At 32.6% G+C, this 17,188-nt stretch overlaps 1 protein-coding gene across 1 annotated transcript in view; it reads left to right on the top strand.

Moving 5' to 3' along the window:
• The window catches only part of LOC143058134 (hemicentin-1-like), a 53,765-nt gene that overhangs the window by 17,090 nt on the left and 19,487 nt on the right, over nt 1–17,188 (top strand). Inside the window, exons 2-7 of the mRNA XM_076231595.1 lie at nt 9,940–10,107; nt 10,749–10,916; nt 11,555–11,722; nt 13,170–13,337; nt 14,150–14,317; nt 15,130–15,297. Coding sequence (XP_076087710.1) covers nt 9,940–10,107; nt 10,749–10,916; nt 11,555–11,722; nt 13,170–13,337; nt 14,150–14,317; nt 15,130–15,297 — 1,008 coding nt within the window. The remainder of the gene's footprint in view (nt 1–9,939; nt 10,108–10,748; nt 10,917–11,554; nt 11,723–13,169; nt 13,338–14,149; nt 14,318–15,129; nt 15,298–17,188) is intronic.

Here is a 17,188-nt window from a genome sequence, read left to right on the forward strand (position 1 = left end):
AAAAGCATACATGTATCTTACATTAATTAGTTTTAGACTGGGTTGACCGGATCGCATACTCAATATTTGCTTTTTATGTAATCATTTTTAAGGCGTTGCTTTTATTTTCGTATTATTATTTGATTGACCACTTGGTACTTTTACCCCTTGAAAGAGGGACGAAAGATACCAAAGGGACAGTCAAACTCATAAATCAAAAACAAACTGACAACGCCATGGCTAAAAATGAAAAAGACAAACAATAGTACACATGACACAACATAGAAAACCAAAGAATAATCAACACGAACCCCACTAAGAACTAGGGGTGATCTCAGGTGCTTCGGAAGGGTAAGCAGATCCTGCTCCACATGTGGCACCCGTCAAGTTGCTTATGGGATATCAAATCCGGTAAATAGTCTAATTCGGTAGGTCACATTCATGAAAGGGAAAGGGGTTGTAATTACGACGTAAGGAACATATCCGATATCATTTGAGAAACGGTTATTCCATAACGGTCAACCATCTCGTGATGGCGTCCGTAAAATTTACGAAGGGATGATTTATACTTCACTATTCGAAACTCTTGGCTTAATAGCTTCCTTGTGAGCAGCAACCCTCTATCAAGAAATTTATGATAGAAAATGCAAGCACGGGAATATCGTATCAATTGGGATATATATACTCCGTATGCAGGTGCTGCTGGAATGTTGCTACTTAGAAATGGAAAGTTCACAATTGGAAAGCTGAAATCATCTCTTTTGTCGTAAAGTTTTGTTTTCAACCGACCCTCATTGTCAATTTTTAGATGCAAGTCAAGATATGAAGCCGACTTAACTCTATCTGTAATAAGGCGGATATTTTTGTTTTTGTAGGTATTCAAAATACCCTTCTTTTTTCTACCTCGGATGATATCAAAGAACTTGATCTCGACAGTGGTAATGTGACTGTCCTCGCTAGTGGAGTTCATTATGTGTTTTCAATGGATTATGATTACATACATGGCTTTGTTTACTTCTCAAGATATTATAAAAACGACATATTAAGGTATGACGCAGACCATTCTACATTGAACCAAGTTTAAATATACATGTATAATAATTTCAAATCAGTGGTGGAAGAGTAAAAAATAAGCAATACATGTATTTTGTTTTAATTAAACATAAGATTACATGACATATATAATTGGAAGGTTTAATTATAGAATATGACGTTGGCGTTTGTTTTGTAGCAGTTCAGTGTTTCTTCTATTATCTGATATCTTTCACTTGGTGTAAGTCTGTAACCCTAATTTTTCTCTCTTGCTTAAAAGAGGGACGAAAGATACCTAAGGGACAGTCAAACTCATAAATCTAAAACAAACTGACAACGCCATGGCTAAAAATGAAAAAGACAAACAGAAACAAAATAGTACACATGACACAACATAGAAAACTAAAAAATAAACAACACGAACCTCACAAAAAACTAGGGTTGATCTCAGGTGCTCCGGAAAGGGTAAGCAGATCCTGCTCCACATGTGACACCCGTCGTGTTGCTTATGTGATTACAAATCCGGTAAATAGTCTAATTCGGTAGGTCACATTCATGAAAGGGAAGGGGATTGTAGTTACGACGTAAGGAACATATCCGATATCATTTGTGAAACGGTTATTCCATAACGGTCAACCAACTCGTGATGGCGTCCGAAAAATTTACGAAATTAATTGACGTATAACTATTTAACAGTGGTATACTTTTGTTGCCTTCACTTGTCTTATTTTAAGGTTTACTGATATTCCAGATACATTTTACATACAGATTATGCAATACCCGTCGAATTAAAGCTTATTGCTTAAGTCGAAATCAAACTGACAATGCCTAGAAAAAATGAAATCGACGAATAAACAAACAATAGTACAAAACAGCAACACAAAAAAAACAAATGATGAGCAACACAAACCCGAACAAAAACTGTTGGTCATTTCTGGTTTGCGGAATGATGCACATACCCCGCAATAGAAAAATACACACACGTTTTACCTTTAAGATATATGATGTTATTTGTGGTCTATACACAAAGTATTGGTGATGTTTAAACAAAATTCAATATATAAGAAGGGAATGTGATATATAACATTATATAAAATTGCTTTTCTGCAAGAATATAACTTTGGAAAAACCAGTAACAACTAGTATTGGTTTAACAACGAGTGTTGTTACTGTTCTTGTTAGAGTTTAAACAATGTCGATAACTAATTCGCTCATTTCAACAAGATCTGCAGTTGAAAATTCCAATAAAAATCACCTAAACTTCAATTATGTTTGTGCATTTCAACAGATTTAATTATACTTTTGTTGAAAATATAACTTTGGAGACAGTTATAGTTACTGAACATTACCCAGTAGGTGTGGCTATTGACCCAGTAGACTACCATGTATATTGGACAGAAACCTTTTCATCATCTAGACGAATCAGAAGGTGTAATTTTGACGGAACGAATCCAGTAGTTCTTATAAATGAAAAATCTCCTTGGACTATATCACTTGATTTGATCAATAGGTTTGTGATCTTAATACTGCTTAAGCAATTCTGCACAACTCACACTAAAGTTGATCAAAATGGAGAAATGACTATATACAAAAGTAGATACATATAAGAAAAGTACTGTTCCTTGTCATAGAGATCAGAAATTGAAAGAATAATCCTATAATAAACAGTCTAGATTTATTTGGTTGTTTTTTTAACGCATGAAGAGTTAATCAACCCTTTCCATGAAAAAATATACATCATGTACAAACATTATAATCCAAGATAGAGTTCCATCAAATATTAGTCCACAATAAACGGGTATCATTTTCACAGTTTGTTGGCACAGTTTTAATTCATAAAACGGAAAACAAATACATAAATTATTTCGTCTTTACACCTGCTTTGACACTGAACAATGTTTAATAATTCTTATATGATTTGCATATCTATAAATACTTGAATTGGATTGGTCAATAACTTTTTTCTCTTAGTTTACACTTCGATAAACCATGTTTCTGAAACTACTTTTGTAATTTTTTCATGCGCGATACACAAGCTTGCAGGGATTCAGGGTTTTTCAGCAAATTGTGATTAAAAACAAATGTATAACAGTTGTGTCTATTCTAGTACATATTGTATAACAAAAAAGGCATAAATATTAATGCACTAAGGCTCCGAAAATGTATAAAATTCAGATTCAAATAAAATTCCGCGAAATTTCATGAATGATTGGGCGAATTATATACGTCATGTCAAAACACGACGTCATACGAAAACAATCTTTCATTGGAAACTTTATTTTGTTACTTGTACGCCTCAAAATCAAATAATATCTTATTAAAATTAAGTTTTAGAGGTAGGTGCTATTTTATTTTTTTATTTCAGTGGCATTTTTCGAATATTTATGGATTTTAGAAAGTGAATACTTCTTAGATCTGACACAAGTTTGATGGTTATCATAGAAGCGTTTACACAAAACAAAAATTAAGAATCGCGATTATTTAGCTAAAGAATTATAGGGATTAAACACATTTTTTCTAGAGTTTATGTATGTTTAAACCGGGGCTTCACAAAAAAGTGTTTAATCCTACATATATATTGATTTGAAACACTGAGGTCATGTGCAATTAGATTGTTGCGTCATTATTATGTATTTCTTATCAATTATTTTCAATGTTTGTAGGTGGATATATTTTGGAACAGTCATTGGGACAATAGGAAGATTTGAAATGAATGGAACTTATCAAGAAACCATCATAGCAAACGGTATCGGTTATGTCAGTGACTTGAGTATTGGTATGAATACAAATATATTTTTTGTATTGTGATTTACAAAGAAGTAGATTCAGTAAGACCCCCTTTTGGCCCCAAAATATAGCAGTTTTACAAAGTTGTTGAAATGTAAACTTTTAGTTATTTATTGGACAGTAGAATGCTTCTGCTACATAAATATGGGCTGTTTTTGACATAACAATGCACATATATCGGGTACTAGCACCATAAAGTCATGCTAATTTACTGAAATCTTCACAATTCTAGCATTTTAGTTAAATTTTAGACAGTTTTCAGTTAAAACGAAAGTGGCCGCATTCGTGTTCATCCTTAATATTGAAATGTAAGTTGTATTTTATGATAATACATAATATATATAAAGGTTGATGATGAACACGGATGCGGCCACTTTCGTTTTTGACCAAAACCATCTGAAAAGTGACATTTTTCGGCATATTTGGTAGATTTTTCATATTTGAGCTTGAATTGGATCGTTTTTAATGACTAAATCAGTAAAAATCTTTCACATAAACTAATTGATTGAAATGAAATAGACACTTTTAAAGTGTTTAAAAAGTGGTCAAAATCTTTCGTCAGATGAACCTGAAATTTGAGGCCAAAATCGGTCCTTACCGGACCTACTCCTTTCCGAAAACATTTTATTTGTTTTTTTAAGTTAAATATGTTTCATTTTGATTAGTCTTCATTGATCAAATTTTTATTTTTATTTCAAAATTTACTTGTTTCATATGTATTTGATATTTTAAAAACATTTGGCGTACGACGTGAAATAAAGTGTAAAATTTACCAGAAAAGAAAAATTTGGGCAACATATTATTCCGTGCGATACGTAATTTTTATAACGACTGGTATATTCAATTTCAAAAATTGTACTCGAACAGGACTTCCGGTCGTAAGAATATCGAGAACGATCGTCGTATTCAGTCTCCGAAATCAAAAAATCAAATTATTTGATATGTGATTCAAGCGCACATTGTATACTACAAGTTCTAAGTAATGTTTAATGACAGAGAGTGCAGTCGTGCAGATAATTTTACTAGTGACAACCACGGAGATAAAACGGCTATCGTATAGACACATTGGTCCTAATTACACAATAACCTAAATTAGACTCACCACAATTAGCATTTTGCCCTGCAGACAGACTAGAGCTAGCATTTAATAAATTTTATAATTCAATACAACAATACAATAATTTCATATACATATGCAAACATCATATATAACACAGTAATAGTATATATACTAAGTAATTTGACACACAACTTTGTGAACCAAAAATTATACTTCCGGCAACAATAGTAATAAATATATATTAACTTCCAAGAACATTCCAAATGTTGTTGAATATTATATTTTGAATACCCGTCATAAACGGGCACTCGCCGTTCAGGAAAAAAAACTTATATATATATATATAGTTTGGAAACCTCCGTCACGGAGCAATGGAAGAACCGTTTTTGGGTAATGATGCCGTACTTCATCATGACCATGATTAGATAAAAAGACAATTTTTATACAAAAAAAAGAAGTTTCAACTGTACTATGTCTACGGCTAGAATTACCATCTAGACAATTTTTCAACAACCCGCGAAAAACAAATTAAAATTGAGAAAGGAAATGGTGAATATGTCAAAGCGACAACCACCCGACCATAGAGCAAACAACAGCCGAAGGCAACCAATGGGTCTTCAATGTAGCGAGGATTCCCGCACCCGTAGGTGTCCTTCAGCTGGCCCCTAAAATATGCATAATAGTACAGTGATAATGGACGTCATACTAAACTCCGAATTATACACAAGAAACTAAAATTTAAAATCATACAAGACTAACAAAGGCCAGAGGCTCCTGACTTGGGACAGGCGCAAAATTGCGGCGGGGTTAAACATGTTTATGAGATCTCAACCCTCTCCCTATACCTCTAGCCAATGTAGAAAAGTAAAAGAATAACAATACGCACATTAAAATTCAGTTCAAGAGAAGTCCGAGTCTGATGTCAAAAGATGTAACAAAAGAAAATAAATAAAATGACAATAATACATAAATAACAACAGACTACTAGCAGTTAACTGACAAGCCAGCTCCAGACCTCAATTAAACTGATTGAAAGATAACTTAACATTAAATCACCTGACCTATCAAATCATACATCATTGACCCATACAAAATATTATAGAAACTTTAAGACAGGATTTTTCCGCTATATAGTGAAACGTTGAAAAATCTATTTCTACACCCTCAAAACTGGCGATGTAAACCTCGAGGAGAAATACATTTAAGTATAATGGGGTACTTACATATATTCGTTTTGTTTCTATCAATGTATTATAACCGTTATCATTCGACAAGAGATGATTTTTAAAACACTGTGAAGGAAACAAGTCTATCATTTTGTACCCTGGGCTTGATTCATCTTCAACAGACTCATTTGTAACTGCCTTTTTAAGATTTTTAAAACCAAAAATGTCAAGAGTGTTACGCATATGTTATTATCAAATATTTACATCTTGATATGTTTATTAACAGATATGAAAACAAGATTATTATTATATTGTCTGAACTGTAAAGTCTTTATTCTTAAGCAATACATAGAACGATCATCATAATTGTACCATTATTAAATTTATGAATTTTATCCTCCGAGTACCGAGGAAGCGTCATTTAAGTTCTGACCTAGCATCTGACCTGGGTCGTGCTCCTCGTCCACTCTAATTTCCCTTAGAGGAACTTTTGTTACTACTGTTAGCTTCTTTCCAATATTAAAAATGCCGGCGGTTTTTGTCGTTTAGCCATCCTCGTTTAGTTTTATTTTCACTGCGGCCGATTTTATTCCACATAAGATTTCTTGAACTATTGAGTACTAAGGAGTTGCGGAGTAATCGCCTATGAGACAACTCAACTGTACAAACAACGTTGGTATTAGCATATAAAGGTAACCGTATAACCTTCGACAATAAGAAAAACCCGATACCATATGCGGCCAGTGTTATTTCACACAATATTTCTCGAATTATCTCAATCTTTACTTAATTATTAAATGACGTATTTTTCAAAAAAAATCATGGTTTAATTAATTTTTGCAGATACGAATTTAGATTATATCTACTGGATTGAATACGATACTGGTGATTTGAAATCAGCAGACATTAATAGTTATAATGTTTCTTATGTATATGATGGAAATTCAAGTAACAGTGAACACGGCATTGACAATGACAATAACTACATCTACTTTTCGAATTTTCATCAAATACTTAGGATTGATAAATTGAAAAAGAAAGAGCCAAACGTCCTTTTATCAGAAACAGAAACCATTTATAGCGTGCTTATGTACAAAACAAAAGGTAATGATTCTAATGTAGATGTAAAATAATTGATGATCATTGGATCTGTCAGAGTTAAACTACTATTATAATTATAGCTTTTAAAAAATGGTAGACTGCGATAATTAAAACTATAACATAATGAAACAGCATTGATAAAGTGAATAAAATATCATTTCAAAATATCATATGACTAATCAATTAGACATGAAATTATGTGAGAGGGATAATAAAAATGTCTACCAATCATTGATGCGTAAAAAAACATTGTTTAATCCCTTTCGCTTTTTTTCCTAAAGATATTCCAACTGTAACAATTACAAATGCAGCATATAACACCACTAGAATGCATGATAGTTTCTTTCCCAAAGCACATCCATGTATACTGGCAACATATCTATAATAAAACAGTATTAAATATAACATCCGATAGTCCCGGTGTTTATGGCTCAAAGGTAACTGACCCGTCATTGTCTATACTGCATGTTACTGCAGAGGTTTCCGGAGACTACATATGCTTTGCTGTTAATATTGTTGGAACAGGAAACAGCGAACCAACGAGTTTGACCGTATTAGGAGGTATACATTTTTTTACTTTCATAGAACCGAATAAAAGTTGGAATGACGTTTGAAAATATCAATTAAATGCAATCTGATTTTAGAGAACTAAATTAAGTCTAAGTTTTATATTTAAAGCAGAAATTGAACTCAAATTTAAAAAAATCCACATGACGGAGCCAAAACAATATTATCAAAAATCAGTATGGACCGTTTAAGTCTTTGTCTTAAGTTTTAATTTACTTTTTTTCAATGGAATATCCAGTGTTAGAAATATATTGTTGACAGTGTGTACACAATAAATGTACGTTACTAATGTACGCATTAGCAACAAAAGACTATGATTATAAAAATGCAAAGCAAGATGGGTGTGTATCAACAAAATGTACTTTAACTGCACGCCTTATCATTTAATTAGAAGTGAAATTATGTGGGAGGGAAAATACAAATGTCTACCAAATATTGATATATAAACAAACATAATGGAATTCCTTTGCATTAACTGCCTTTCGCTTTTTCTTCCTACAGAGATTCCAACTGTAATAATTAAACATGCAGCATATAACACCACGTATGGATACAATGTGACTCTAGAATGCATGATAGTTTCTTCCCCAAACCACACCCATGTATACTGGCAACATATCTATAATGAAACAGTATTAAATATAACATCCGATAGTCCCGGTGTGTATGGCTCAAAGGTAACTGACCCGTCATTGATTATACTGCATGTTACTGTAGAGGATTCCGGAGACTACATATGCTTTGCTGTTAATATTGTTGGAACAGGAAACAGCGAACCAACGAGTTTGACCGTATTAGGAGGTATACATTTATTTACTTTCATAGAACCGAATAAAAGTTGGAATGACGATTGAAAATATCAATTAAATGCAATCTGATTTTAGAGAACTAAATTCAGTCTAAGTTTTATATTTAAAGCAGAAATTGAACTCAAATTTAAAAAAAATCCACATGACGGAGCCAAAACAATATTATCAAAAATCAGTATTGACCGTTTAAGTCTTTGTCCCAAGTTTTAATTTACTTTTTTTCAATGGAATATCCAGTGTTAGAAATATATTGTTGACAGTGTGTACAAAATAATGTACGTTACTAATGTACGCATTTGCAACAAATAACTATGATTATAAAAATGCAAAGCAAGATGGGTGTGTATCATCAAAATGTACTTTAACTGCACGCCTTATCATTTAATTAGAAGTGAAACTATGTGGGAGGGATAATACAATTGAGTACCAAATATTGATATATAAACAAACATAATGGAATCCCTTTGCATTAACTGCCTTTCGCTTTTTCTTCCTTCAGAGATTCCAACTGTAACAATTAAACATGCAGCATATAACACCACGTATGGATACAATGTGACTCTAGAATGCATGATAGTTTCTTCCCCAAACCACACCCATGTATACTGGCAACATATCTATAATGAAACAGTATTAAATATAACATCCGATAGTCCCGGTGTTTATGGCTCAAAAGTAACTGACCCGTCATTGACTATACTGCATGTTACTATAGAGGATTCCGGAGACTACATATGCTTTGCTGTTAATATTGTTGGAACAGGAAACAGCGAACCAACGAGTTTGACCGTATTAGGAGGTATACATTTATTTACTTTCCTAGAACCGAATAAAAGTTGGAATGACGTTTGTAAATATCAATAAAATGCAATCTGATTTTAGAGAACTAATTTCAGTCTAAGTTTTATATTTAAAGCAGAAATTGAACTCAAATTTCAAAAAATCCACATGACGGAGCCAAAACAATATTATCAAAAATCAGTATGGACCGTTTACGTCTTTGTCTCAAGTTTTAATTTACTTTTTTTCAATGGAATATCCAGTGTTAAAAATATATTGTTGACAGTGTGTACACAATAAATGTACGTTACTAATGTACGCATTAGCAACAAAAGACTATGATTATAAAAATGCAAAGCAAGATAGGTTTGTATCAACAAAATGTACTTTAACTGCACGCCTTATCATTTAATTAAAAGTGAAATTATGTGGGAGGGATAATACATATGTCTACCAAATATTGATATATAAACAAACATAATGGAATCCCTTTGCATTAACTGCCTTTCGCTTTTTCTTCCTACAGAGATTCCAACTGTTACAATTAAACATGCAGCATATAACACCACGTATGGATACAGTGTGACTCTAGAATGCATGATAGTTTCTTCCCCAAACCACACCCATGTATACTGGCATCATATCTATAATGAAACAGCATTAAATATAACATCCGACAGTCCCGGTGTGTATGGCTCAAAGGTAACTGACCCGTCATTGACTATACTGCATGTTACTGCAGAGGATTCTGGAGACTACATATGCTTTGCTGTTAATATTGTTGGAACAGGAAACAGCGAACCAACGAGTTTGACCGTATTAGGAGGTATACATTTATTTACTTTCATAGAACCGAATAAAAGTTGGAATGACGTTTGAAAATATCAATTAAATGCAATCTGATTTTAGAGAACTAAATTCAGTCCACGTTTTATATTTAAAGCAGAAATTGAACTCAAATTTAAAAAAAAATCCACATTACGGAGCCAAATCAATATTATCAAAAATCAGTATGGACCGTTTAAGTCTTTGTCTCAAGTTTTAATTTACTTTTTTTCAATGGAATATCCAGTGTTAAAAATATATTGTTGACAGTGTGTACACAATAAATGTACGTTACAAATGTACGCATTAGCAACAAAAGACTATGATTATAAAAATGCAAAGCAAGATGGGTGTGTATCAACAAAATGTACTTTAACTGCACGCCTTATCATTTAATTAAAAGTGAAATTATGTGGGAGGGATAATACAAATGTCTACCAAATATTGATATATAAACAAACATAACGGAATCCCTTTGCATTAACTGCCTTTCGCTTTTTCTTCCTACAGAGATTCCAACTGTAACAATTAAACATGCAGCATATAACACCACGTATGGGTTCAATGTGACTATAGAATGCATGATAGTTTCTTCCCCAAACCACACCCATGTATACTGGCAACATATCTATAATGAAACAGTATTAAATATAACATCCGATAGTCCCGGTGTTTATGGCTCAAAGGTAACTGACCCGTCATTGACTATACTGCATGTTACTGCAGAGGATTCTGGAGACTACATATGCTTTGCTGTAAATATTGTTGGAACAGGAAACAGCGAACCAACGAGTTTGACCGTATTAGGAGGTATACATTTATTTACTTTCATAGAACCGAATAAAAGTTGGAATGACGTTTGAAAATATCAATTAAATGCAATCTGATTTTAGAGAACTAAATTCAGTCCAAGTTTTATATTTAAAGCAGAAATTGAACTCAAATTAAAAAAAATTACATGACGGAGCCAAAACAATATTATCAAAAATCAGTATGGACCGTTTAAGTCTTTGTCTCAAATTTTAATTTACTTTTTTTCAATGGAATATCCAGTGTTAGAAATATATTGTTGACAGTGTGTACACAATAAATGTACGTTACTAATGTACGCATTAGCAACAAAAGACTATGATTATAAAAATGCAAAGCAAGATGGGTGTGTATCAACAAAATGTACTTTAACTGCACGCCTTATCATTTAATTAAAAGTGAAATTATCTGGGAGGGATAATACAAATGTCTACCAAATATTGATATATAAACTAACATAATGGAATCTCTTTGCATTAACTGCCTTTCGCTTTTTCTTCCTACAGAGATTCCAACTGTAACAATTAAACATGCAGCATATAACACCACGTATGGATTCAATGTGACTCTAGAATGCATGATAGTTTCTTCCCCAAACCACACCCATGTATACTGGCAACATATCTATAATGAAACAGTATTAAATATAACATCCGATAGTCCCGGTGTTTATGGCTCAAAGGTAACTGACCCGTCATTGACTATACTGCATGTTACTGCAGACGATTCCGGAGACTACATATGCTTTGCTGTTAATATTGTTGGAACAGGAAACAGCGAACCAACGAGTTTGACCGTATTAGGAGGTATACATTTATTTACTTTCATAGAACCGAATAAAAGTTGGAATGACGTTTGAAAATATCAATTAAATGCAATCTGATTTTAGAGAACTAAATTCAGTCCAAGTTTTATATTTAAAGCAGAAATTGAACTCAAATTTAAAAAAATCCACATGACGGAGCCAAAACAATATTATCAAAAATCAGTATGGACCGTTTAAGTCTTTGTCTCAAATTTTAATTTACTTTTTTTCAATGGAATATCCAGCGTTAAAAATATATATTGTTGACAGTGTGTACACAATAAATGTACGTTACTAATGTACGCATTAGCAACAAAAGACTATGATTATAAAAATGCAAAGCAAGATGGGTGTGTATCAACAAAATGTACTTTAAATGCACCCCTTATCATTTAATTAAAAGTGAAATTATGTGGGAGGGATAATACAAATGTCTACCAAATATTGATATATAAACAAACATAATGGAATCCCTTTGCATTAACTGCCTTTCGCTTTTTCTTCCTACAGAGATTCCAACTGTAACAATTAAACATGCAGCATATAACACCACGTATGGATTCAATGTGACTCTAGAATGCATGATAGTTTCTTCCCCAAACCACACCCATGTATACTGGCAACACATCTATAATGAAACAGTATTAAATATAACATCCGATAGTCCCGGTGTTTATGGCTCAAAGGTAACTGACCCGTCATTGACTATACTGCATGTTACTGCAGCGGATTCCGGAGACTACATATGCTTTGCTGTAAATATTGTTGGAACAGGAAACAGCGAACCAACGAGTTTGACCGTATTAGGAGGTATACATTTATTTACTTTCATAGAACCGAATAAAAGTTGGAATGACGTTTGAAAATATCAATTAAATGCAATCTGATTTTAAAGAACTAAATTCAGTCTAAGTTTTATATTTAAAGCAGAAATTGAACTCAAATTTAAAAAAATCCACATGACGGAGCCAAAACAATATTATCAAAAATCAGTATGGACCGTTTAAGTCTTTGTCTCAAATTTTAATTAACTTTTTTCAATGGAATATCCAGTGTTAAAAATATATTGTTGACAGTGTGTACACAATAAATGTACGTTACTAATGTACGCATTAGCAACAAAAGGCTATGATTATAAAAATGCAAAGCAAGATGGGTGTGTATCAACAAAATGTACTTTAACTGCACGCCTTATCATTTAATTAAAAGTGAAATTATGTGGGAGGGATAATACAAATGTCTACCAAATATTGATATATAAACAAACATAACGGAATCCCTTTGCATTAACTGCCTTTCGCTTTTTCTTCCTACAGAGATTCCAACTGTAACAATTAAACATGCAGCATATAACACCACGTATGGGTTCAATGTGACTATAGAATGCATGATAGTTTCTTCCCCAAACCACACCCATGTATACTGGCAACATATCTATAATGAAACAGTATTAAATATAACATCCGATAGTCCCGGTGTTTATGGCTCAAAGGTAACTGACCCGTCATTGACTATACTGCATGTTACTGCAGAGGATTCTGGAGACTACATATGCTTTGCTGTAAATATTGTTGGAACAGGAAACAGCGAACCAACGAGTTTGACCGTATTAGGAGGTATACATTTATTTACTTTCATAGAACCGAATAAAAGTTGGAATGACGTTTGAAAATATCAATTAAATGCAATCTGATTTTAGAGAACTAAATTCAGTCCAAGTTTTATATTTAAAGCAGAAATTGAACTCAAATTAAAAAAAATTACATGACGGAGCCAAAACAATATTATCAAAAATCAGTATGGACCGTTTAAGTCTTTGTCTCAAATTTTAATTTACTTTTTTTCAATGGAATATCCAGTGTTAGAAATATATTGTTGACAGTGTGTACACAATAAATGTACGTTACTAATGTACGCATTAGCAACAAAAGACTATGATTATAAAAATGCAAAGCAAGATGGGTGTGTATCAACAAAATGTACTTTAACTGCACCCCTTATCATTTAATTAAAAGTGAAATTATGTGGGAGGGATAATACAAATGTCTACCAAATATTGATATATAAACAAACATAATGGAATCCCTTTGCATTAACTGCCTTTCGCTATGATTATAAAAATGCAAAGCAAGATGGGTGTGTATCAACAAAATGTACTTTAACTGCACGCCTTATCATTTAATTAAAAGTGAAATTATGTGGGAGGGATAATACAAATGTCTACCAAATATTGATATATAAACAAACATAACGGAATCCCTTTGCATTAACTGCCTTTCGCTTTTTCTTCCTACAGAGATTCCAACTGTAACAATTAAACATGCAGCATATAACACCACGTATGGGTTCAATGTGACTATAGAATGCATGATAGTTTCTTCCCCAAACCACACCCATGTATACTGGCAACATATCTATAATGAAACAGTATTAAATATAACATCCGATAGTCCCGGTGTTTATGGCTCAAAGGTAACTGACCCGTCATTGACTATACTGCATGTTACTGCAGAGGATTCTGGAGACTACATATGCTTTGCTGTAAATATTGTTGGAACAGGAAACAGCGAACCAACGAGTTTGACCGTATTAGGAGGTATACATTTATTTACTTTCATAGAACCGAATAAAAGTTGGAATGACGTTTGAAAATATCAATTAAATGCAATCTGATTTTAGAGAACTAAATTCAGTCCAAGTTTTATATTTAAAGCAGAAATTGAACTCAAATTAAAAAAAATTACATGACGGAGCCAAAACAATATTATCAAAAATCAGTATGGACCGTTTAAGTCTTTGTCTCAAATTTTAATTTACTTTTTTTCAATGGAATATCCAGTGTTAGAAATATATTGTTGACAGTGTGTACACAATAAATGTACGTTACTAATGTACGCATTAGCAACAAAAGACTATGATTATAAAAATGCAAAGCAAGATGGGTGTGTATCAACAAAATGTACTTTAACTGCACCCCTTATCATTTAATTAAAAGTGAAATTATGTGGGAGGGATAATACAAATGTCTACCAAATATTGATATATAAACAAACATAATGGAATCCCTTTGCATTAACTGCCTTTCGCTATGATTATAAAAATGCAAAGCAAGATGGGTGTGTATCAACAAAATGTACTTTAACTGCACGCCTTATCATTTAATTAAAAGTGAAATTATGTGGGAGGGATAATACAAATGTCTACCAAATATTGATATATAAACAAACATAACGGAATCCCTTTGCATTAACTGCCTTTCGCTTTTTCTTCCTACAGAGATTCCAACTGTAACAATTAAACATGCAGCATATAACACCACGTATGGGTTCAATGTGACTATAGAATGCATGATAGTTTCTTCCCCAAACCACACCCATGTATACTGGCAACATATCTATAATGAAACAGTATTAAATATAACATCCGATAGTCCCGGTGTTTATGGCTCAAAGGTAACTGACCCGTCATTGACTATACTGCATGTTACTGCAGAGGATTCTGGAGACTACATATGCTTTGCTGTAAATATTGTTGGAACAGGAAACAGCGAACCAACGAGTTTGACCGTATTAGGAGGTATACATTTATTTACTTTCATAGAACCGAATAAAAGTTGGAATGACGTTTGAAAATATCAATTAAATGCAATCTGATTTTAGAGAACTAAATTCAGTCCAAGTTTTATATTTAAAGCAGAAATTGAACTCAAATTAAAAAAAATTACATGACGGAGCCAAAACAATATTATCAAAAATCAGTATGGACCGTTTAAGTCTTTGTCTCAAATTTTAATTTACTTTTTTTCAATGGAATATCCAGTGTTAGAAATATATTGTTGACAGTGTGTACACAATAAATGTACGTTACTAATGTACGCATTAGCAACAAAAGACTATGATTATAAAAATGCAAAGCAAGATGGGTGTGTATCAACAAAATGTACTTTAACTGCACCCCTTATCATTTAATTAAAAGTGAAATTATGTGGGAGGGATAATACAAATGTCTACCAAATATTGATATATAAACAAACATAATGGAATCCCTTTGCATTAACTGCCTTTCGCTTTTTCTTCCTACAGAGATTCCAACTGTAACAATTAAACATGCAGCATATAACACCACGTATGGATTCAATGTGACTCTAGAATGCATGATAGTTTCTTCCCCAAACCACACCCATGTATACTGGCAACACATCTATAATGAAACAGTATTAAATATAACATCCGATAGTCCCGGTGTTTATGGCTCAAAGGTAACTGACCCGTCATTGACTATACTGCATGTTACTGCAGCGGATTCCGGAGACTACATATGCTTTGCTGTAAATATTGTTGGAACAGGAAACAGCGAACCAACGAGTTTGACCGTATTAGGAGGTATACATTTATTTACTTTCATAGAACCGAATAAAAGTTGGAATGACGTTTGAAAATATCAATTAAATGCAATCTGATTTTAAAGAACTAAATTCAGTCTAAGTTTTATATTTAAAGCAGAAATTGAACTCAAATTTAAAAAAATCCACATGACGGAGCCAAAACAATATTATCAAAAATCAGTATGGACCGTTTAAGTCTTTGTCTCAAATTTTAATTTACTTTTTTTCAATGGAATATCCAGCGTTAAAAATATATATTGTTGACAGTGTGTACACAATAAATGTACGTTACTAATGTACGCATTAGCAACAAAAGACTATGATTATAAAAATGCAAAGCAAGATGGGTGTGTATCAACAAAATGTACTTTAACTGCACCCCTTATCATTTAATTAAAAGTGAAATTATGTGGGAGGGATAATACAAATGTCTACCAAATATTGATATATAAACAAACATAATGGAATCCCTTTGCATTAACTGCCTTTCGCTTTTTCTTCCTACAGAGATTCCAACTGTAACAATTAAACATGCAGCATATAACACCACGTATGGATTCAATGTGACTCTAGAATGCATGATAGTTTCTTCCCCAAACCACACCCATGTATACTGGCAACACATCTATAATGAAACAGTATTAAATATAACATCCGATAGTCCCGGTGTTTATGGCTCAAAGGTAACTGACCCGTCATTGACTATACTGCATGTTACTGCAGCGGATTCCGGAGACTACATATGCTTTGCTGTAAATATTGTTGGAACAGGAAACAGCGAACCAACGAGTTTGACCGTATTAGGAGGTATACATTTATTTACTTTCATAGAACCGAATAAAAGTTGGAATGACGTTTGAAAATATCAATTAAATGCAATCTGATTTTAAAGAACTAAATTCAGTCTAAGTTTTATATTTAAAGCAGAAATTGAACTCAAATTTAAAAAAATCCACATGACGGAGCCAAAACAATATTATCAAAAATCAGTATGGACCGTTTAAGTCTTTGTCTCAAATTTTAATTTACTTCTTTTCAATGGAATATCCAGTGTTAAAAATATATTGTTGACAGTGTGTACAC

Source organism: Mytilus galloprovincialis, chromosome 14 (assembly GCF_965363235.1).
Source record: "Mytilus galloprovincialis chromosome 14, xbMytGall1.hap1.1, whole genome shotgun sequence".
NCBI lineage: Eukaryota > Metazoa > Mollusca > Bivalvia > Mytilida > Mytilidae > Mytilus > Mytilus galloprovincialis.